The 22462-nt window shown below is 37.6% G+C and overlaps 3 protein-coding genes and 2 long non-coding RNA genes across 5 annotated transcripts; 4 read left to right on the forward strand and 1 right to left on the reverse strand.

The window, feature by feature from the left end:
• The first annotated feature begins 596 nt into the window (after positions 1-596).
• On the forward strand, positions 597-3123 carry LOC141586340 (uncharacterized). The gene is made up of 3 exons (XR_012519509.1): positions 597-787; positions 2086-2509; positions 2758-3123. It is a non-coding gene; the product is annotated as an uncharacterized LOC141586340 (long non-coding RNA).
• Positions 3124-3822: 699 nt separating this feature from the next.
• Positions 3823-8386, forward strand: LOC141586342 (uncharacterized). Its single transcript, XR_012519510.1, has 2 exons — positions 3823-4601; positions 5076-8386. It is a non-coding gene; the product is annotated as an uncharacterized LOC141586342 (long non-coding RNA).
• LOC141586341 (uncharacterized) lies at positions 5070-8856 on the reverse strand. The gene is made up of 4 exons (XM_074407535.1): positions 8628-8856; positions 7667-8143; positions 6605-7179; positions 5070-5865 (listed from the first exon to the last, which is right to left on the reverse strand). The coding sequence occupies exons 1-4, from the start codon at positions 8797-8799 to the stop codon at positions 5302-5304; spliced, it is 1788 nt and encodes a 595-aa protein (XP_074263636.1). The 5' UTR covers positions 8800-8856; the 3' UTR covers positions 5070-5301.
• A 2457-nt stretch (positions 8857-11313) lies between these two features.
• Positions 11314-15163, forward strand: LOC141586346 (floral homeotic protein DEFICIENS). Its single transcript, XM_074407539.1, has 7 exons — positions 11314-11751; positions 12307-12373; positions 13088-13149; positions 13243-13342; positions 14002-14043; positions 14152-14196; positions 14750-15163. Exons 1-7 carry the CDS (start codon positions 11558-11560, stop codon positions 14921-14923), a joined length of 684 nt encoding a protein of 227 aa, XP_074263640.1. The 5' UTR covers positions 11314-11557; the 3' UTR covers positions 14924-15163.
• A 1184-nt stretch (positions 15164-16347) lies between these two features.
• LOC141586335 (uncharacterized) lies at positions 16348-22014 on the forward strand. The gene is made up of 7 exons (XM_074407529.1): positions 16348-16518; positions 18173-19780; positions 19866-19920; positions 20382-20530; positions 20633-20719; positions 21043-21171; positions 21678-22014. The coding sequence occupies exons 1-7, from the start codon at positions 16450-16452 to the stop codon at positions 21750-21752; spliced, it is 2172 nt and encodes a 723-aa protein (XP_074263630.1). The 5' UTR covers positions 16348-16449; the 3' UTR covers positions 21753-22014.
• The last annotated feature ends 448 nt before the right edge of the window (positions 22015-22462 follow it).

Below are 22462 nucleotides of genomic sequence, written 5' to 3' on the forward strand. Positions count from 1 at the left end.
TTAATTACATATAATCGGAATGAAGTACATAATTAATAATAAAGTACATAATTACAAATGGGAATGCAAAAAAAATAAATATTCATCAAAAAACATTCATTCAGACCCAAATACATACCCGTACAATTTTGCACGGGTTTAAAACTAGTTACACTTAAATACGTAGATTCTAACGAATGGTCAAATAAAGAGTATACTCACTACTCACTCAAAGGAGTCATGTTGCACAAATTCCCAATTAAGACGATAATCAATTTTAACGTAAAACATATCCAAATAGGGGATAATAACAAAAAGTTTATAACGAATGTTACCGATTTAAATAAGAGTCACACTTAATACCCAATAAAACATACAATTAGTCTTGTTGAAGACGGGTCAGAGCAAGTGACGGATAATGCCACTCACAAAACGGATATGGGGACAAGGTGGGGGCACCCCCATGTGCTTCCCTCTCTCCTCTATTTGGGTCATTTGTGAGGGAAAATGGTATCCGTCACTCCAAAGTGACGGATACGTGCCGTCACAAATAAGATTTTGTGTAAAACATAAATTGACGATTTTTATCCTTTCATAAAATTCCCATTTCCCCTCCAAGTACAAGTGTACAACTCATCTTTAACCGTCATTCAGATTTCTTACTCTCCTCATCAAAACCCCTCTTTTAACTCCAAAACCCCATAAAAAATTACTTCAAAACCCCCAATTACAAAGAAGATCGATGAAGATTAATTAGCAGCAGCCATAATCAATCATCTACTATCTTCTTCTTCGCTGATTAATTACGGTTACAAACCCTAACTACATTCTAATTTATTTATTTATTTTTGCGTTTTATTATGCATGTTAGAATGGATTACGCGTTCTCTATCCAAATCAAAATCTTGATTTTTACGGACATTTATTTGTTATTTATCGTGTACTCTCTCCGTCCCAATTATTTGTTTACCTTTTGTATTCTTTGTGCGGATGGTGTAATTCTTAGTATATTGACGAGAAGTGAGCCTGTGGATAAAGAAGAAGAAAGATTAGGGTTTGGTTGAAGGGAAAATGTTGATGAGCTTGAATGGGTTTGATTATAATGTCAATATAGAGGGTAATTTAGGTATCGTCTTAAAGATTTTACTCCCTTCATCTCAAGCATTTGTTTACTTTGATTAAAATACCACCCACAAAGAATAAAAGGTAAACAAATGGTTGGGGATGGAGGGAGTAAGTGATTGTTGTCGGAAATGCGCAATCTGCCCGGAAAAGTGATAAAAAAAACGTAGTCGGAAGTGACCTTACGTAGTCATTGGTGAAAAACAAGTACTCCCTCTGTCCTGTTCACAAAGGCATAAAAAGGTAGGAGATTAGGACAATGTGATGTTAGAAGTAGGAATGGAAGAGCCCTAAATTGGATATAGTACATTAAGAGGAATTGAGTCTAATCACTTGATGATTAGTGCTTGTATTATGTTTGTAAGGGATATCATCGAATTCTGATGAGAAGCTTACATTTCCCCCAAAAAAAAGGCATAAAAAGGTAATCATTTGGTTACCATTGATTAAAATACTCCATGCTTTTTTTTACTTGATTTTTAGGGTTTTTCGCTGTTGATGACTGATTTACTGTTATTTTTTCGAGTTAGGCTTGGTAATTAGAAGTATTATTAGGGTTTTAGGGTGCATGTGTGATGAATTAAGGGGTTTGTAATGTTTAGATTGATGTTGTTAGTGTGCCTGAATGTTTTACGTTGACGCGATAGGAAGAGTTGGCCGAAATGGATAGAATGTACCTAAATGCTGAAATTTGAATCGTCTTTTTGTTCTTGTTTTTGCATTGGGTTTTGTAATGTTTAGAATTATTTGGTGGCACGTTGTTTGTTTTGTGAATTGGTATTTTATTATTGGCGACTTCCTTGATTTTATACTCTCCTTCCCAATCATTTATTTACCTTTGATTAACATGCTCCTCACAAAACATTAAAAATGTAAACAAATGGTTGGGATGTAGGTAGTAAGATGGTAAGTTTTGATGTTTTTTTTTTATATAAAAAGGTAGTGAATCCCTAGTTAATGCCTGTGAGTAATTTCTCTCTACAGGTGACATGTCTGGATTGGTCCGGGTCTGGAATCAGATCCAGGTGGAGAGGAAAGGCTGGAATGGACAAAGGAGTCCGGAAGATTATTTGATAAGGGGTGAGCCAAATCAAGTACTTAGATGGAGCATCACCTCTGTTATTGCGCTTCTTCATGTGCTTCGGATTTGTTACTTTGATCAAGGCTACTGTCACCTCACTTTGCTTTTCTTGTTCTATTACTTGGATCACCTGAGAGACTTCCTGTTTCCCCTGTTTCCCCAATTACTCTGTGTGCGTGTTGCTTCTGATGGGTTTTTCTCCGTGCATCGGGATCCTGATGGTGGAAACATCGTGACACGGCCTCTTATCATCGCTTTGTTTGCCCATAAAATGTCCACCAGTGACTTTATCTCCTTTGTTAATCGCATTCTCGAGTTTAAGTTCTGGTATGATGTCTTTCCCTCCCTCTCTCTTGTTGCTGCTTTTTCTTCATTATTTTCGCTCTTTTGAGTAAAAACTCCAATCTCAAACTTCACTATCTTCGCTCTCGCTTATTTGAGTGCCAACAATCACAACATCACATGCGTTATAGTTTATTGTTGTTTATGCCTCTCAAAGCCCGATGTGATTTTTATTGATGAAATTGTACATTTCACGCCTGATACGCTGGTATTGTTGATTTATTTATTGTCAGGTTCACTACTACAACGACAGTCCTCGTAACATTTTCGTTGACTTGGGTCCCCATCTTGAAGTGTTCCAGAGTTGGACCGAAGATATTACTTCTGTGGATCGTCTTAGATAGTTGGGGGTTTGTGCGTGCAATGGTAGGTCGGCTAAGAAATCTGAATCTGAAGCTGCGGAGTTCTGCCTGACTAATTAAAAGCTGATATGTACTCGTAGCTAATTGCAATTTTATCTGTTAGACGTGCTGTCTTGACTCTTGAAGGCAAACATGCATTTGGAATTTGCATATGCTTAGGATAGTCCTGTATAGATTAAACTGGTGTTCCTGTCGATTTTAAACCAAGTCTACTGAGCAATGTTTGGATATCACAAATTTCTTGTTAGTTGTTGAGAATTTAAGATGGTTATTGTTCTACTTGTTGAGAATTTGAGTTAGTATTGTGTAGATTAACTGTCCTCTCTTAATCAATCCCTCCGTTCGCTTGGCTGAATTCCATATAATATTATGTTTGTTTAATATATGTGAAGTTGTTTTACTCAAGCGTATGGAATTCAACCAAGCGGAGGGAGTATGAACCTTCTGTTAGCCGGTTATATGTGTACAAAGTTGATGAGGATATCTTTATGAACGGCTTGATTAAAAGAATGAGAGAGGTGTGGAAGTTATAATTCTGCTTCTCAAAGGGCCTCCTTATCTATGATAGATCAAGGCCCTTATAATCAGCATGTAGGTTTTAACGTTGAAGTTAGAACTATCACTAGTACTTTATTGTACTCTGGAGCTTCGTAGCTAATAGAGATGCAGCCCGCAAAGTGTACTTGTGGATTGTTGGAGATTCTAGTGCTTAGTATTTATGAGTCTAAACGTGGCTTAGAGGCTAGAGCTTTCACCAGTAACAGGGGACACTCAAAATTTGTTGGTGAAGGGCGAGGACCTTGTTTCTTTCAGATCGATTTAGGTAGAGTGTCTGAACAATGAACATTAAGGTAATAACATACATAACGGTGTTCAATCTAGAATTCAAGATGATTACTCAGATTTGCTTTTCTAATCTGAAATTGTTTGACAGTACAAGAAGATTACATGGTGAGGCTGTTTGACTGAAAGATGCGACATTTGGGTGTATGTTAAATGCGTTTTGTAGAGGTGGGAGAGTGAATGAAGCGATTGTGTTGTATGGTTAATAACATTCATTAACAAGAATTAGCAGGTTATCTTAACAAGGAAAAGCCATTAGAAGATCTAATCCAGTTGTTGATGCGATTAAGTAAGAGAGGATTTAGCCCTTCTGCCATCTGCGTTGCAATTTTCACTCACAGGATGTTGTGACAGCTTCAGAAGGTCCATTTGCCCGGTACGCTAATTTTAATCTTTCTCAACTTTACAAGGCATTTTGATTTTTCTAAAGTTTTCAGGCTGTCAAGTTTCATGCTCTCATAGGTCTTGTAGATCTTAAAGTCCTATACTGTTCTGTTTATGTTTTCAGGAATCAATTTTCCTGTCTTTAACAGCGAATTTTGTTGCTTTCATACAACAAACTTATTGATTAGGAAATTATATCCTGGCAACAGTTTTTAATATTCTTTTGCTAAAGCATAACATTGTTTAAATTAGACACAATTATGAAAAAGGAAATTGATGAATTTGGAAAGAAAAAAAAAAAACTGAAAAGACCACTGGCTGTACTATAATATAATATTAACCACATTGGTAGAACTTTACTGAATATGAAAGCCAACTCCTGCTACCAAGTGGGAAGCCAACTTCAGCAACCTCAATGCGCATTTCCTCGAGTAGTTTCACCTCAAGAGTATCTCCTTGTGATAATCACCTGTAGTCTGAGACCCCATGTGTCACGGTCCGCTACTTTTGCCGGACCGTGGCGCGCACCTTTGCCCGTCTCAAGGCAAGATGCAAGCGACAAGGATCTTCGTACTAGTGAGGGATCGCCCACTAGCACGATACTCGGGTCTCGGGGTGTGAGTCGGGATCCTAGTGTCGATCCCACAAACACGGCTTGTTAGTAAAGTGAAGGCAAAGAGTCGTTCACAACAAAGCAACAACAAGCAAATACGAAGGCACAAGGTAGGAAGTAGATTTTCATTCACTAGTACTCCCTAAAGAGGGAAATTTGATATTTACATCCTGGTAGCAGGAAACATTGATTTTACAAGTTTAGTTCAGAATAGCGATATACCTATTTATGGAAACCTATTCTAAAACTACTAAGAAAATACTTACTACAAATGTACAAGGGAAATGAAATTACATAAGCATAAAATACATCTAAGGGTTCAAGTGTGCGGATCGTCACACCATGCTAGCCTCTAGCCTTGAGTGTGTTCTGAGATTTGCATCCCCAAAATGTCAGAATCTGTCAAACGTCGATGTGTTGGTAAGTACCTTCCTAATATATCTTCCACACGACCTTCTTTGGTTGGACTATCGGATATATCAGTAGTCCGCCAATTGAGAGCTGAAGTTTTTGAGAAAGGAACTTGAAACAGCCCTTTGTTTTCCTGGCAGAAACATGTTTTGGGATTTGTATGTTTAGTAATACATTTCTGCTAAAATTGGAAATTGTTGCAGTGCAAAGAGTGTAACAGGAACAGTAGCAAGTATAGCTACTGTAATCGGCGACCATCTCAAACCCTCCTGGAATATTATGAAGAATGTGACTGTGAAGCTTAAAACCATTGTTGCTATGGAAATGAGTAACAAGATGAGCCCTATCATGAGTTTTAGAGGCAATGATACTAGGAAGTCTCTCTCAGCATATCGGGAAGTTAGGATCGATAAAAACATTAATATTGCAGCTGTAGAGGTGAACAATGATACTGCATTTGACATAGTGAAAAACACAAATGATGTCTTTTTCACCAGGACAGGACTTCCGGTATCATTGTTGAGACCCCCGGGCAACTGGAAGGCTGCTGAGAACACCATGGTAGCAATAAGAGCTGCAACTAGGGCACATGACTCAGCGGTCTTTTTCATCCAGTCTTCTCCTTGCTTTCTTAACGCCTCATGCTCTTTACTGAACAAGTCTTGAGGCATTTCCTTATTCTTATTTTCTGCTTCAGTATATTCAGGCCTCACGATTTGCTTAACCGCCTGATCCTCCGGAAAAACAAGTCAGTTATATGGGTAGGGACGAGTAGACCTTATAAATGAGTCATCAGGTTGGATCTTGGTGGGGTGATTTCAGGTGTGTTAAACCTCTAAGGTCAGCTCGGGTTTCGGGTATATTTTGTGTGCTATTAATATTATCAGGTCAATTCATAAATCACTTTTAGGTTGGGTCAGTTCAGCCTTTCAGGCAGAGGCCACTTTGAAAGTTGAAACTGCTTATTTCAGGGTCATTGTTTATTAATCTGGTCAAGTGGGGTTTGGTTCATTGTAATTCATGGCTATCAAGGTTTTTATTATTTGTCATGTAAAAAAACTTAAGTGTGACTTCAAGTTAGTCCTGTGGTGTCATTATGAGTCACTTCGAGGTATCTGGATCTGGAGTTGGGTGATTTCCAATTGGGTCGGATCAATTTCGGGTCTAACAAAGCTTTAGTCGGATCTGGGTTGTCACTTGGTGTCATATCTGGGTTGTCACACGGTGTAATATCTGGGTTTCCAGTTTTTATTACTAAGCATTTAGAGAAAAAAGATGTTACAGGATTTGGGCCATATCTGATTTTTTCAGTTTGCATCTTGGTCATTCTGGCTTGGTAAGTTTGCCAGGTCTAGGGTTGAGTAGATAACGAGGGCAACGATAAACATTTTGCTATTTTACCCTGAGTAGTCTTAAATTCATAGTGCGGATGGAAAACAAAATTAAGGTCATACTCATAATTATTACCTCAAACCACTGTAACTGGCGTTGCATTTGTAAAGCTGCTCCTGATACGCAACTAAGTCGATTGGCAGGCGCCAATTTGCTGGCTAAATGGAGCATATTGTTCTCACTTTCATCTTTGTATGTGGCTATCAAATTTTTGATAGCTCCAACCTCATAGATCAGCTTAAAGATCTCCACTTGACGGTGAATAACTGCAATATGGAAAATGCTGTACCTATTTTCATCTACTTTCCAGATTAGATCTGGATAAGTTTGAATCAGAATTGTTAGAAATTCAACCTTTCCCAACTTGGCTGCAACAAATAGTAATCGCCATGGTTTTCGAATTAATGCTGATATATCTTCCTTCGTTTGCTGCCTCACTTGATTCCAGAGGGTCTGTGTTAGTTCAAGTGCTGCTTTAGGCTCTTTGCCTTCTTGAGTTGCAAAGCTCCCTGAGAATATCCTGCTAATGCCTGGTTGATATGCAACTATCTTCAATGGCTTTCGAGCCAATGCGTGTAATGCCGTCTCTCCCCTTGCATCTCGCAAGAGAGCCAGCCTCAAATTGTTCCTTAGGATATCCAGTGCTACATCTGTTCAGCAAAATTATCATCAGCAATGTATAAAACTTTTCTTAGACTCTCCGGGATCTGCACAAGAAACTGAGATAACATTTGGGTTCGATACAAAACGGAAATCGCGTCGATCTCAATGAAAGTTTAATCCAGAATCAACATCTTAAAACCCTTCCCTAAAATCCCGCAGAGAACCCATTGTTAATATGTGGACTACATTCATTATCAACACCAATTCATAACTGATCCAACTAATTTTGAATTTCATGATTTTGTAGGTTTTGTTGGCTGACTGAAAGACTCAACAGACGGACAATCAGATGAAGTCGATTTTGGATCTGGTATAGATTTGTCAGATTTGGACTCAAATGACACGGAAGAATTCGATGGATTTTCATTCTGTGGAGTTTTGGTATTGAATTTAAATTGGTTGAGGTCCATTTTTACTATTGTGAATTAGATCCCAAACCGATCAACTGCCGCGCCTAGAAAAAAGGTTGCTTACCAAACAAATCAGTATCAATGGAACTTATTAGTATTTCAATGCGGTCTTGATCAGTTAGTTTCTCAGCATCGGTTACCTCAAGTAGGTACCTCACCATAGCACGATGTCCGAGCAAAACAGCCATGTGAAGCGGGGTCATCCCTTGTCTACCTCGAATGTTTGGTAGATCACTGTTGTGTTGCCGCATCATTTCTGCAATCTCAACAACTCCGGACACAGCTGCAAAACAGAAGGGGGTGCTACCGTCTTTGTTGGTGTAAATAAGTGAAGTCGGGTCCAGTTGAATCACCCACTTAACAATTCGGAGATGTTTGGCGGCGGCTGCTATGTGAAGGACCGTCTCTCCTCCCTTTGTAATTCCTGTACGGAGCCAGGCATGATTCCTTGAGGTGATTTCTGATACCATCCCCCGATCGCCATCTAGACCAGCTCTAAACAGATCCGCACTGTATTCGGAGAAAAAGCCGCTTTTCATCTCTATACAAATCAATAAAGCATTAGCTTCTATTTCTGATGGTGCCAAAGACTCATTGTTCTTTGGTTCCGGATTATGATGGAATAAGGTAATATAATTAGGTTGCCTTTCTTTCGAGATAACATACGAGTCACTTGATTTGATTTTCATTATGGGTTATTCAGAAACAACCTCTTTGTGATATTGACACAAGGGTAAGGCTCTATGCATTCGAAACGTGTATGTGCATACCGTTATGGTGGTGATATTGGCGTAGTTGTGTCATTTGTATCCTAAGTAATGCTTTCGAGGGATCAGGAGAGTACAAGCTTAATAAAAATTAACATTTTCACTCAGTTTTGTTCTTAATAGTTAATATGATAGATCACTTTCTTGAGTTTCTTCAATTTCTTCTTTTGTCAACTTTTCACTCCTAGAGTCCTAGTTGTAAACAAAATAATATTTGGAGATGTAAAATTAGTACTATATGTGAGCACTTGAACTCACCAGGCCCTGGGTCACACGATGGAAATGACCGTGCATGTGATGTCGAGATTACATGATCTGAGCCAAGTGCATCTTTATCAGGTACTGCAGAGATGTGCTGGTCTGCATCGAGAACATCTTTTCCTGGAACTGGTAAGTCCTCATTTTCTGAATGTTGTGCATTTGTTTTCATGACTGCACTTGTTTGTTGCTGTCGACCAACTGCGTCTTGTTCACTTGCATGGACTACGGTGGCTCCATGTTCAATATCAACAGTAATTTCCGGGGAAATGCTTTTACTTGACATTGCTGGTTTACCAGTAGAAATGTGGGATTTCAGTTTGGTTGTGTTGGTATATATTTATTTGCTCTTACACTGCTACATAAGTAAGATGACTTGCTCAAGTCAACTCAGGAATCAGGATAGAAGAATGAGTTTAGAGTTGGTTATGTGGTCTGAAGCTGCCCAATTGGCTACCCATTAATTTGTTGGACCTTAATCAAGTGAACAACAACCATCCACTATATCTATTTCTCGGACTCTTCCTTTGTCACCTCATTAGTTAAAGAAACCAATATTTCTTAAGGTTTATATGGAGTATTCAACAACGAAAAAATCTCGAGAAAATTATGACTTGCAATTCTCTTTATCCGCCAAAAATAAGAAGTCTGCTGCTACTGAAATTCTCTGAACTGACTTGCAATTCTCTTTATCCGCCAAAAATAAGAAACCAATATTTCTTACACTAAATCTCATTGAAGACGGGCGATATCCGTCTTGTGACGGATACCGTTTCCTCTCACAAAATACCCATTGAGAGGTGAGTGGGAAGCACATGGGGGGTGCCCCACCTTGTCCCCTCTCCCTTTTTGTGAGAGGTCTTCAGCTTGTGACGGGATAGCCAATCACAAGCAAGACGCTTTGTATTTCTTTGGGTGTGTTTGGATAGCAATAGTGGAGGGAAAGGGAGGGGAGGGGGGAGGAGAGAAGGGAAAGGGAGAGAAGGGAAGGGGGAGGGGAATGGGGTGTGGGTGTTTGGATACAATTTCCCTCCAAATCTTGCCTATTTTGGAGAGATTTTGATTAGGCTTGGAGGAGGGAAATTGGATCCCTCCAAATCTCTCCCCCTCCATTTCCCTTCACCCTCATTTGTTATCCAAATAAGGGATTTTAAATTCCTTACTCCCCCTCCCTTTCTTTTCCCTTCAAATCACTCAATCCAAACACACCCTTAAGGTTTATAGGGTGATGTTGTAACTGAAATTTTCTGAACTGAGTTATAGACTACTGAAATTTTCTGAACTGAGTTAGACTAAAATCCTTGAAAAAACTAAAGTGAAATTACCTGAACTGGTTTATGGGATATTACTACAGATAATGTAGTTTTTCGAGCTCTAGTTTTTCGATGATGCATCATTCGGTTGGGCAACTGGTTTTCGATGATGCATCATTCGGTTGGGCAACTGGTTTTTCTTTCATCTTAAATTGACAGGCTGTCTTTGCTGATTGAAAGACGATAAATGATGGACGATGGAAAGGGCTTGTTTGAGTTGTTAGCCATAACTCCCCATAAGCGATGGAAAGGTAAACAAATTGTCATGTATGTGCACACCTTATAATAGATCTCTTGATCTCTTGTTTTGCCTTTTTGCACTGAGAAGTGCAATCTTGTGTTATCTGGTTCAAGTACTGTATGCTATGACCGCTTCTGATGTTCTGTTTATTAGGTAAGCTGATGGAAAATTTTCTTAATCCGACAAATCACTTTTATCCTCAAAGTTTAAATCTATTCAGATCCTAGTACTCTGTACTCTTCAATTGTTTACGTTCTCAGGGATGCATCTTTGTAGTACTAACTGATTATTTCGATACCTTGTCCTTGTGTAATAGACTTCACTTACCTGCCAAGAGCCAGACACGAGCCCGCCTGGGTCGGGCATATCCCGCGTAATCTTGAACGGGTTGTGCTTAGGTAGGTCGGGCCGGGTTGGCTTAGGCTTGTCTTGAAGTGGCCCATGAGTCTGACCGGGTTGGGCTGGATGAACTGGACCTTTTTTTTTTGCTTTTTAGCAGGTTAATCTAAGCTGAGTTGCACTGCAAATCTTGGGCCCTGTACCAGCCTAGTGGAAAGGCGGGTTTGAAAAATGTGACCCATGAGTTGGGCCGGATTAGACCACCCAAATGGTCAGGTCTATCTCCACATCTCCAATATGTAGTTACATGTTGCATTCCATAAATTCTTGTTTTAGACGTACCATTTCCGTCATTCTAAAAAAAGGGGATTTTGTGACCATTTTATAGTCAAATATAACCCACAATGGTCCAGCTAGTTTTACGGCTTATGGTAACTTGTTTTTCAAAAGTGGTCACATTTGACAGGAATATGGTCTCAAAATCCCGTCTTTTTGAAAAAAGACCAAAATGGCTCGCCTTAAGAGAGACCAACTGTATTCATCAGGGATAGAATGAGGAGCTCACATTATAAACTGGACAATTAATTAATTTGAAACGGACCAAAATCAAAATGAAAAATTTACTATCTCTCAAGTATTTATTTACGTTTTACTTGAGTACCTCTCACAAATAATAAAAATGTTAAAACAAACGATAAAAATGTTAAACAAACGATTGACGCGGACGGAGCATCAAATTGATTGCGAGAGCCGTGCAGTTACATTTACATACGTTCTAAAACTGGTTAACAACATTGCATTACACAAAGTACCCTTTCTCTGACACAACTTTCATCCTTTCACCAAATTAGCAAGTCTTTCCATTTTTAGCAATTTTCCCTCTCCTCTTTCTCCCATCTCTCTACACTCACTTCACTCTTCCACTATTAAACCCCAACAAACAAAATGCATTGAATTTTCTCAAAACTTTTTATTTATTTCATCACAATATCATAAATAAAAACCAAAAAAAAGAGAGAAAATTGTTCAGAAAAAAAATGGCAAGAGGAAAAATACAGATAAAAAAGATAGAAAATTTAACAAATAGACAAGTAACTTATTCAAAGAGAAGAAATGGTCTTTTTAAGAAGGCTAATGAATTAACTGTTCTTTGTGATGCTACTGTTTCTATTATTATGTTGTCTAGTAATCTTAAGCTTCATGAGTTTCTTAGTCCTGGTTCTAATCTCACGTATGTCTCTCCTTTATCTTTTCTTTTATTTTTCCGTATTCTTGTTTAAGACCGTTTTAAGTTAATACGGTTGTTTAAGACCGTATTAAGTTAATATGAAAAGTGGTTAGGTGAGGTGTTAACTTAAAGACTGTCTTAAGCAAACCATTTGTTCGTGTTAATTTTTTTTTGTAGAATTGTACTTTCGTCATCTTAGTCATTTTAATTCTGTTTGGCATGTTTATGTGTCGGGTTATGATTCGAAGTCAAATACTAAAATAGATCAACAACTTTTATAGATGTACTCCTCAGTTTCAATTATTTGTTTATCTTTTATATTCTTTGGAAGGAGTTTTTAATCAAAAGTTAAACAAATAATTGGGGGATGGATGAAGTCATAGATTGAAAATTTTAAAGGGTAAATTAGTGAAAAAAAAAGTCAAGTAACTTAAAAAAGATCGAATATTTTAACTAAAAGTTTCAGTTTTTTCATTGACGGCCTGTTTTTTCGTTCCGTTATGATTAATTTTGTGGTTGAGTGTCAAATTGGTTGATTTTTATTTATTTTGGTTGCAGGACAAAGGATGTTTATGATAGGTACCAAAAGTCTTTAGGGGTTGATATATGGGTTACTCATGAGAAGGTTTTGATTTTAACTTGATTTTATTACTATTTATTATTATTATTTCATGTCATGTGATTTTTGTGCTTCATTTTTGTGAAAATCAAGCTGGGAATTGCTTGATTCTACATAATTTTCAATTAATTTAGCTAAGATGTGAAATCCCTAAAATCTTGGCTCTAAATTTTGGTTAATTGGTTTGAAGTAGTCAAAATAAGTAGGTAAGAGACACCTCATTGGTGGGTAATACTTGGGACGAGTATGGATCCTCGACATTTCTCTCTAATTGAACAATTTTAAGTCACGATTCCTGCTTCGCCACATCAAAACAACTGACTGTTAGAAATTTGGTCATTTAAGAGGAAACTGATAGTATCCAAACTGAATTGGGACACCCAATTTTATTAAAAGAGGTTTAGATTTAGATTAAGGAGTATTATTATCTTTGTAGTCATAAATCATAAACATGTTCAAGGTTTATTAAACCTTAAATTGCAATTTCTTAATGAAACATGGTGTTAAGTAAGACGGAGTAGGATGCATGTTGGTGGTGGTGGTGGTGTGGGTGTGAGTGTGGGTGTCTGACGTTGCATTGATAACTTAAACTGTGTTTAGAAGTGATACTCATTTAAAGGACCAGAACTCATTTCATTTCATGTCTTAAGTTAGGATTAGCAGATCGATGTTACTTAGGGATATAATCTAGAGTTAATATAGAGGTTGTGGTGTGTGCAGAGAATGCAAGACGACTTACAGAAGTTGAATGAGTTAAACCAGAGGCTTCAAACAGATATCAGGTGACAAACAATCTTGGTTACAGTGTTTTATGTTTAATTGTTTATGAATCGTAACATTTATACTAATCACATTGATTAAAACACTGCTGACAGGCAAAGAATGGGGGATTGTTTGGAGGACTTGAGCTTTGAAGAATTGTGCCGTCTTGGTCAAGAAATGCAGGAAGCTGTCACACTCATTCGTGAACGCAAGGTTCCGATTTTCTTCAGCTAGCATTGTTTTTTATTTTCATCGATTCTGTTTCATACTCCTTTGGCTGTGTGGCATGCTTTCACTGTTTTGTTATGCTCTATGATTTGAGCTTAGGTGAGGTGACAACCTTGATACCCTCAAGTTTTTATATAAATTGTCCTATGGGAAGTAGTACTTAACCCGCCACATGTAGGAGCCATTGAGGTATTAGGGTAATGTTGCTGCATTGATGGTTGTTGTGGAGAAGTGTGAACTTTCTCTTAGCCCGTTTTATGTGTAGAACTGTAGAAATTCACGAGGATATCTTTAAGAACGGCTTGATGGAAGAATGAGAGAGGTGTGATAGTTATAATACTGCTTCTCAAAAGGCCATATCATCTGTCGGGTTGACTTAGAAGTTAGAACCATGATTATTCTGTAGTACTCTGGAGTTCCGTTGCTAATAGAGATGCATCCCGCAAAGTGTACATGGCTTAGATCTTTCCCTAGTAATAAGGGATACTTTAAATTCGGTGATGGAGGGCGAGAACCTTCTTTCTTTCAGATTGATGTAGGTCGATAGTGTCTGAACATTAAGCTAATACTCCGTAACATAAAATACTATGTTCAATCAAGATGATTGCTTACTTTTGCTTTTCTGATCTGACATTGTTTGACAGTATAAGAAGATTGACAATCAGATCGACACAACCAAGAAAAAGGTTAGCTTTGCTTTTCCCTTTCATTGTACAACTTTGTTATTGTTCTATAAATTTTTCTGCTTATTCTGTGTAACCTGAGTCATCTTGTTTTCTATTTTGTCTGTCAAGGTGAGAAACGGACAAGAAGTTCACAAGGGTCTTCTTCAAGAATTTGTAAGCAACTATTCACATCTGTTCACTCTCTTAGCCAAAACTAGATATATTTAGTTTCTGTAAGCTTTTTTTTTTTTTTTTGATGACGAGGGGGTTGAATCCCCCGGGCCCATGCATTCCCGCACCACCACATGGACCATGTAAGCCACCCCTTTCGGGGGCTGCAGTGGCTAAGTGATCATCGTTCCAGCTGGTAGTCGAACATGGACCTCTCAACTCCTGCATTTCTGCAAGCTTCAAGGTTTAACCCGGCTACCACTGGACTAACACCACTTGGTTTTTCTGTAAGCTTTTTTATTCCTGCCATTTCGGGTGGAATGCATTGCTAAAACCAGTAGCGGATGTTTTCATCCCTGCTGGATTTCCAAGTTCAAATGCATCAGTACATGAACTCTGAGTTTACCTGTCTTGGCTCCGCTACTGGCTAAATCAGTTCATTTGCAAATAAAAATGGTGTCATGTACGACGTGTAGAGTAAGATCTGACTCTGAAAGTTCCAAGTCCATCCTGTTAATGTTAAAACTCAAACTGTTACTTTGTGTTTCGTTTGTAGGAAATTCCCAAAGATGAACCCCCATATGGACTAGTTGATAATGGAGATTACAGCAATGTAATGGGGTATAATGATGCATCCCGAGTGCTCGCTCTGCGATTGCAACCATGTCAACCTAACCTTCATGCTGGTGCTGGGTCAGGATCATGTGTCACTACTTATGCATTGCTTTGAGTTCCCATCGTCGTCTTCGATATTACTGGATCCTTGACCTTTCAAGTTGAAACTAGTCTGTTACTTGTAGTATGAGCTCGTAGTTATCTTTTGGACAAAAGCTAAGTAAAAACTTGTGAAATTCGTATGAACCTTTTTCGAGTTTTAAGCACAACTCTTAATTTTTATTTTGGATAAATACTTTTATTTGAATTAAAACCATTTATTTGGTGAATGCAACGCAACAACTTTTCTTGTTTTGATTTGGTTTATTTTGAATGGTTCAAAGTTCCGTATGAACTCAAAATGATGAGGATCCACCATAATGGGAAGGGAATTGATAGGGTATAAACTGGAGTTTGACCAGGCTATAAATTTACCATTTAATTTTTGAAAATTTCTCATGGTATCTTGTGGTTTGTCATTTTGTCCATGACATTTATATTTTTAAGAATGTGTCAATGATACCCTTAAGGTTCAATATTTATACTCAGCATGCTCGTGCGGATAAATTGTCCATAAGGGTACCGTTAGCATAAAGCCATAAATACTAAACCTTAAGGGTACCATTTACATAATATTAAACCTCAAGCGTACCATTGACACATTCTTAAAAATAGGGATATCATGGACAATATTGATACTCTTTTCTCATAAAACTCTCTTAACATTATTTTACAACATTAGATTTTTTTTCTTTTTATGGTACAACTTTTAGATTTTTATTAATCTTCTTCCTAGTAACATCTTTAGATAGCTACGCGAATGACGAATCCACAAGTTACGGGTAGTAATTTTCCTCTAAATATTGATTTAGTTCATTACTTTTTATAAAAACTTACGTTTTATTTTAACCATTGTTGATTAAAATCTGTGGAATGAAAGACTAGTTCTAAATATAAAATAGACTAATATTTCAAAATTTTATGCTTCGAGTTGTGTTACCTAAAAGATTTATTGTTGTGAACAAAGTAAACTTTAAGTGGAAAATAGCAACAGCACTCCACTAAGTGATAAAATGTTGTTCCCGTGAATCGAACGCAGACCAATTATGCACATTTTCATTTCCAGGTGCACAAGTATGACCCTGGCCAAGGCCCAGTTCAACCTAGGGGTCGCTCCGCCTATGATGGTTGGTGCAATTGAGAAGAGGGTGTAGTGATGTGCGGTGGTTATGCGCGAGAGAGATTATATTGCGGTTTGGGTGGGAAAGATGAGCAAAAATAATAAAGGTAAAATCCTAAATAATGTGTATGAAAGATGGAAAAACCACAAAGCAACAAAGAATAGAATTGGAATCTTTAAGCTGCGTCAAGAACAGTGCGTGGGCCTGAAATATGGATACTATGCGTAAAAATCCCCTAAAATATGCGAAAAATCGGTTACACGTCCACCTAAATAAAAGATCCCTTATATACACACATTGCCGAAATTTAAGCCCGCGAAAACTCCTCCCATAAATAGAAAAAAAGTAGAGAGAGAAACTTATAACGACGACGTACAAAAGAACAAAGAAAGTAGAGAGAGAAAGCTTCAACCAAGTTGCAATGGCGGCGTTTCATACTTCCACTCCATGGCTTCCTCAAGACGACTACTTACTTGCACATTCTATTGAGGTTTAATTACCTTTTTGTCCTTCCCTTTGCTAACTTACTCTTTCCGCTTCGCTAACTTACGCTCTTTCCTCTTTGATTTTTATCACGAATTAGAGTTATTAATTGTGATTATTATTTCAGTTTTTTGCTATTTGTTTCTCATTTTGCCGGATATTTATTTGCTAACTTACGCTCTTTCGTCTTTGATTTTTATTAATTGATTAATTGATTGATTTGTATTACGAATTAGAGTTACTACCTGTGATTTTTAATTGATTTTTCTGTAAATTTGTTCGTCGAATGCTTGATTTGGTTTAGTTCTGAGTTTTTTATGTCATGATTTGTCAAGAAAATGTCGATTTTATTCTAATTTGACATTGTTTTGAGTATTTTATTCTAATTTGACATTGTTTTCTGTATTAATTCATTTCCGTTATGTTATACGTATTAATTTTTGTAGCAATTAAGTGAAAGTGATCTTAAGACGACTCACATAGGATTAGGAGTTTGATTATTTTGATTGTATTTAACCAAAAGATGTTGTCGGGTGATCGGTGATGCATATTAATTAGGTCTCGTTTGTTGGAAGACAATCAAAATGAAAACTTGGAATATTTGTTGGTGTTCAGTAGTCGAAAATGTTAGGGAGTACTTACACTTATTATAGTTTTGTTGAGAACGACTGTGAGATGCTTCTGGTTTATAGGTTGGTGCGAGCTCAGTAGTCGCTTTCATTAATCAACCAAGACAAAATTACATTGTGACTTGAGATATATTCGGAGAAATTAATGGTTCAGACTTCAAAGTTGACGTTGCTTGACCGCTATAGTTAACAGACATGGGATGAGGATAGTGCTTGATTGGTCGAAAATGTTACTTACATTAGTTCTGTTGAGTACAACTTTGAGATGCTTGGTGCGTGTTCACTGTTCAGTAGTCGCTTTCATAAATCAAGCTAGACAAAATTACATTTGTGAGTTCAGATACATTCTGAGAAATAAATGGTTCAAAGTTGACATTGTCTGACCACTGTGATCAACACATGTGGGATGAAGATAGTACTTGATGAGTCGAAAATGTTCCTTATATTAGTTCTGTCTTGTCCGACTTTGAGATGCTTCCGTTTTATAGGTTGGTGCGAGTTCAGTAGTCGCTTTAATAAATCAATCTAGACAAAACTACATGGTCACTTCAGATACATTCTGAGAAATTAATGGTTCAAAGTTGATGTCGTTTGACCACTGTAATCAACACACCTGTGATGAAGATAGTACTTTTTTTTTTGGTTAAATGTGAGCTTTTTCATTAATTGATAAAACAATTACATTATGACTATTACAACCATCAATTTCTACATCTGCCTATTCCTGTTTACAAACACAGAATATCCAGATGTAATGAAGATAGTACTTGAGTAGTCGAAAATGTTACTTACACTAGTTCTGTCGATTTGTCGAGTACGACTTTGAGATGCTTCCGTTTTCTAGGTTGGTGCGTCTTGGTTGCTTTCATAAACCAAACTAGACAAAATTACATAGTACATTCACATATATACGGAGAAATTAATAATCAGAGTTGACAATGTTTGACCGCCTATAGCTAACAGGACATGGGATGAAGATAGTACTTGACTAGCTCTGATAAGTACTAACTTATGTAATGCTGGCATTTACAGCATGGGGCATCTTTAGAATCACTTGCCAAGGGCGCAGTTGAGTTTTCTAGGAAATTTACTATTAAGGAGTTGCAGGATAGGTGGCGATCTCTCCTCTACGATCCTGCTGTCTCTAAAGAAGCTGGTGCGCGAATGGCTGAGGTTGAATCATCAGTTGCTCAATCGAAGTCTAAAAAAGTTGAAACTGTCTCAGGCATTGAAAAGCGAAAGATTGAGAGCATTCGTAATTTATACTATTCCAGGAAAAGAGTTTGTAAAGAACCGCTTTACCAGGGCGATCTGAGTTTTCTTATGGATAATTCCTTTGCAAATGAAGGTGCAGCTAATTGCCTAGAGAATGTGCTTGAAAATCCATTGGAAAGTAATTTTGGAATAGAAGATAGCAATTTTGACAGTTTGTATAATCTTTGTGCCCCTGATTTGGGGTATGATTTTTTTGTTGGTGAGCACAATACACTTGAAGACCAAATAGACCAAAATCTGACTATAGATGAGCAAATCCATGATATGTTAAGGGATCCTAAGACGAGTGAGGAAGCATGTCGTTCCGATGAACCACTGTGTAATAGCAAAGGCAAGTTCTCTGATTGCGGAAATTCATATGAGCATTTGAGGTATTCACCATCTTTGCCTGAAGAGGCTACTTGGCAAACAATGGAGAATATGTTACTGTCAGAAATGCCTAATGGTGTTGGCAGTTTAGCAAATAATATCCATATAGTAGATGGATTTGATGATAATGACGCTGGTGAAGGAATGTCTCACCTACCGACATTGTTGTCGGATCCCATGTCATTTGATGACCTACAAAATCCAACTAGTGGCACAGATGGCTATGGTGCTAACATATCGGATTTCAATTTTACTAATGGGGATGAGATGCAAATAATTGATGAAAGGATTGATGAAGCGGAGGAGACATCTTTTGATGGCTTGCACACACTCTTGTTGAACACAATGGACTATGTTGTTGATGACGAAGTGTGTAGTGTGCCTGCAGTATCTAATATGCAAAGTTGTTCAGTAAATCAAGCTTCAACATCAACTTTTGACCCTAGGTTTCCAGAATATCGCAGCGGTGTTATTTGTTGCGTTTTGAACACTGAAGATCCTGAAATTCCATGCAATGATGATATTTTTCCAAGTAAGCGGCCAACTTCTGGGGGTCATAGAAGATCTCAAAACAAAGCAACCATTCCATCATCGGCAAAAAGTTCTGGCAGTATGAACTTGGAAGCAAAACCAATGAAAAAATCGCATTCAACGCAAAGTTTGGATGGAAATCTGAACTGTGCATTTAATGGCTCAACTGAGAAACACAGAGGGGTAAACCAGTACGAAAGTCTAAATCACAATAGCAGGGGAACAAACAACGAATATCTAGACTTGTATGGTTATGATGTTGAGAATTCAGTTCTAATGGCTGAGTCAAACCAGGGACAAATGAATGTAGCGGGCACAAATCACGAAGCAGAGCAGATTCCATCTGCACTCGATTTTGTTTCTCCTGTGCTCGAAGAAGCTGATAATGATTTTGTATCATCCGAACCTGAACAATTTTATGATAGTGATGCTGACCTTCCTTGTTTTTCTGATGTTGAATCAATGGTACTATTCAGGTTCTGATACGACTAGTCACTGCTATAAAGCTGTTTGATAAATAATTCTTTAATCTTTTATTGTTTTATGTCAGATACTTGATTTGGACTTGGGTCCAGCAGATCTGGATCCACTCTGTGCTGCAAAAAGTAATTTTCTATTGCTCTAGTCTTTTGCCTCTTGTATTTTTTTTTTCATTTATTTTCCCTTCTTTTAAAGTTTCTATCTCCAATGGAGCCGAAGACACATTGCTCTTTGGTTATGGATTTTGATGGAATAATGCAAAATGGCCCACTAAGTGGTTACGCTTCTTTTCATTGCGTAGTAGCAGACTAGCAGCCCTTTACCCTCAGAATTTCTGGGAGCCATTGAGGCAGTGGGATAATGTTACGCAGCAGCCCCTTACTCCGGAATTTTCGGGAGCCCTTGAGGCGCTGGGATTGCTATGGTTTTCCTTAAAAGCCATCTGTACGGATTGCTATAGTTTTTCTTAAATAAACCATAAGAATATTCTATATTGATATAAATTTAACTTCTGAATTCTGATTCACTAGATTTTGTACTTATATGGTAGACATGGTTGTTAAAAATGTTGGTTGATTAATTGCAGTTGAAAAATATCAGCAAGAGGATGCTAAAAAGGCAATCATAAGATTGGAGCAGAATGCTAATTCACATATGCAAAGAGATATGGCCTCACATGGTGCATTCGCAATTCTATTCGGCCGGCATTCAAAGCACTATATAAAAAAACCAGAGGTAATCTTAGTATCTAATGTTTTATTGTCATCCTTTCTACTCCTTTTATACCGTATTTTTTTACTTTCATGGTCACCCTTTATCCGTGTTTGAATTGCTCAGATCTTGCTTGGGCGAGCAACAGATGGTGTCCATGTTGACATAGACCTGACAAGGGAAGGACATCCGCAGAAGATATCTAGGCGGCAGGTGAGATTATTTTCATTGTTTGCTGTAGTTTTTAGACATTGTCTTTATGCATTCTTTATTATTGTCTCTCATTGGCTTGTATTGCTGTTCCTAATACTATTATTGTAACGAGTTATATTGGTTGCCCTCAGCATGCTATTTTGATGGAGCTGTTAGCTGTTGTATGCTTGTAAGATTTGAAAACCATTGCTAGAAAAAATGTAGGCTGAAACTCCAGCCTAGACTTCAATACTCTCTCGGCCTATCAAGGAATGACCTGCCCACCCGTTTCTCATTATATGTCAAATTGCTGAACATGTCCTCCTTTGTTTTTCTTAACCCAGGCATGTATAAAGTTGGGCAGAGATGGAACATTTAGCTTAAAGAACTTGGGCAGATCTCCAATCTATGTAAATGGCGAGAAAATAACCAATGGGCAGTGCTTTGACCTTCTTTCGGATTGCTTGATTGAGGCAAGTGACTATACTCCACCTAAGGCATGCATTTTAAAGTGCTAGAATGATTTTCTCATCATGCAATCGTGTTTGGATAACAAATGAGATAGAAGGGAAATGGAAGGGGAGGGATTTGGAGGGATCCATTTCCCCTCCTCCAAGCCTAATCAAAATCCTTTCACCATAGGAAAGATTTGGATGGAAAACTCCACCTCTCTATTCCCCCACCGCCTCCCCCTCCCTTCTCTACCTTTCCCTCCACTTTTGCTATCCAAACACACACTTAGAGAAATTGATTTTAGATGACCCATAAAGAAAATAATTTCATTTCTACACGTCTATTGGGGGACGAAATTTTGTCCAGCCTTAGATCTACGTTCTTCCTCTTTCCCTTATCTCATTTTTGTATGTTCTAATTTTCATCCTAAATAATTTTCATTTAGAACCTCAGTGGGTCTAAGTGGTAAAATGTGATTATAAATATCAAACTTAGCTCTTAAAGTAGTTGTGGTTCGGTATTACAGATCAGGGGTATGCCGTTTATATTTGAAGTAAATCAACAGCGTGTGAAGCTGTATTTGGACAATGCTGACCGATAACATGGGACCACTGGACCCAACATTGATGTGTTGGAAAACTGCCATAGAGGTTCTTGTTTCACTTGACTTTGTATATGTTTGTTTTGGTCCTAGGTCATCTTATCTAACCAACTGATGTCCTGAAAATATGTTCTGTTTAGTTAATAACTGTAGGATTGTAAATGAATGATACTTCATAGATTTTAGAAGCTTGTCACTTTTTTCCATTCATTCAATGATGCATATTTTTAAAATTTGTCAACTGAGAGCGCTGTGTGATTTATCGAACCTTGTTAAAGTAAGTGTTTTTCCCATCTTCAGCAGTAACAACTTACTATCTGTTATGTTTGATCCTTACCCCCACTTATAGTGAAAGAATCTTTACGAATGTCCTGTTTTACGACTATTCTACTTAAAAAAATTTATCCAAGTAACGAATTAGAAATTCACATTTTTCTTACTTGGCTTTATTTTTTACACACACTCGTCTCATTTATTATTTATTTTCTTTTCCTTTGTTTATTCACCTTGGACCGTATTAGCGGATTCAAACCAAAGCGAATTTGGATGATGATTCATGTTAGCCGGCCCCAAACTATTTTGGGATAAAGGCTTTGTTGTTGTTGTTGTCGTCGTCGTTAAAGAGTTACAAATTCCCAATGTTACCCCTGCATTAATTAAGAAGTAATACACTAGTAGGTTGCTCTTGGGCATGTAAATGCTTATAATGT

Source organism: Silene latifolia, chromosome 6, assembly GCF_048544455.1.
Source record: "Silene latifolia isolate original U9 population chromosome 6, ASM4854445v1, whole genome shotgun sequence".
Lineage (NCBI taxonomy): Eukaryota > Viridiplantae > Streptophyta > Magnoliopsida > Caryophyllales > Caryophyllaceae > Silene > Silene latifolia.

Coding starts and splice junctions, on each gene's coding strand:
- LOC141586341 (XM_074407535.1), bottom strand. CDS start 8,799: ATGAAAACAAATGCACAACATTCAGAAAATGAGGACTTACCAGTTCCA. Junction 8,144..8,627: donor ATCGTGTGACCCAGGGCCTG/GTGAGTTCAAGT, acceptor TGATTTGTATAG/AGATGAAAAGCGGCTTTTTC. Junction 7,180..7,666: donor CATTGATACTGATTTGTTTG/GTAAGCAACCTT, acceptor TTTGCTGAACAG/ATGTAGCACTGGATATCCTA.
- LOC141586346 (XM_074407539.1), top strand. CDS start 11,558: ATGGCAAGAGGAAAAATACAGATAAAAAAGATAGAAAATTTAACAAAT. Junction 11,752..12,306: donor AGTCCTGGTTCTAATCTCAC/GTATGTCTCTCC, acceptor TTTTGGTTGCAG/GACAAAGGATGTTTATGATA. Junction 12,374..13,087: donor TATGGGTTACTCATGAGAAG/GTTTTGATTTTA, acceptor TGGTGTGTGCAG/AGAATGCAAGACGACTTACA.
- LOC141586335 (XM_074407529.1), top strand. CDS start 16,450: ATGGCGGCGTTTCATACTTCCACTCCATGGCTTCCTCAAGACGACTAC. Junction 16,519..18,172: donor TACTTGCACATTCTATTGAG/GTTTAATTACCT, acceptor TGGCATTTACAG/CATGGGGCATCTTTAGAATC. Junction 20,531..20,632: donor ACTATATAAAAAAACCAGAG/GTAATCTTAGTA, acceptor TGAATTGCTCAG/ATCTTGCTTGGGCGAGCAAC.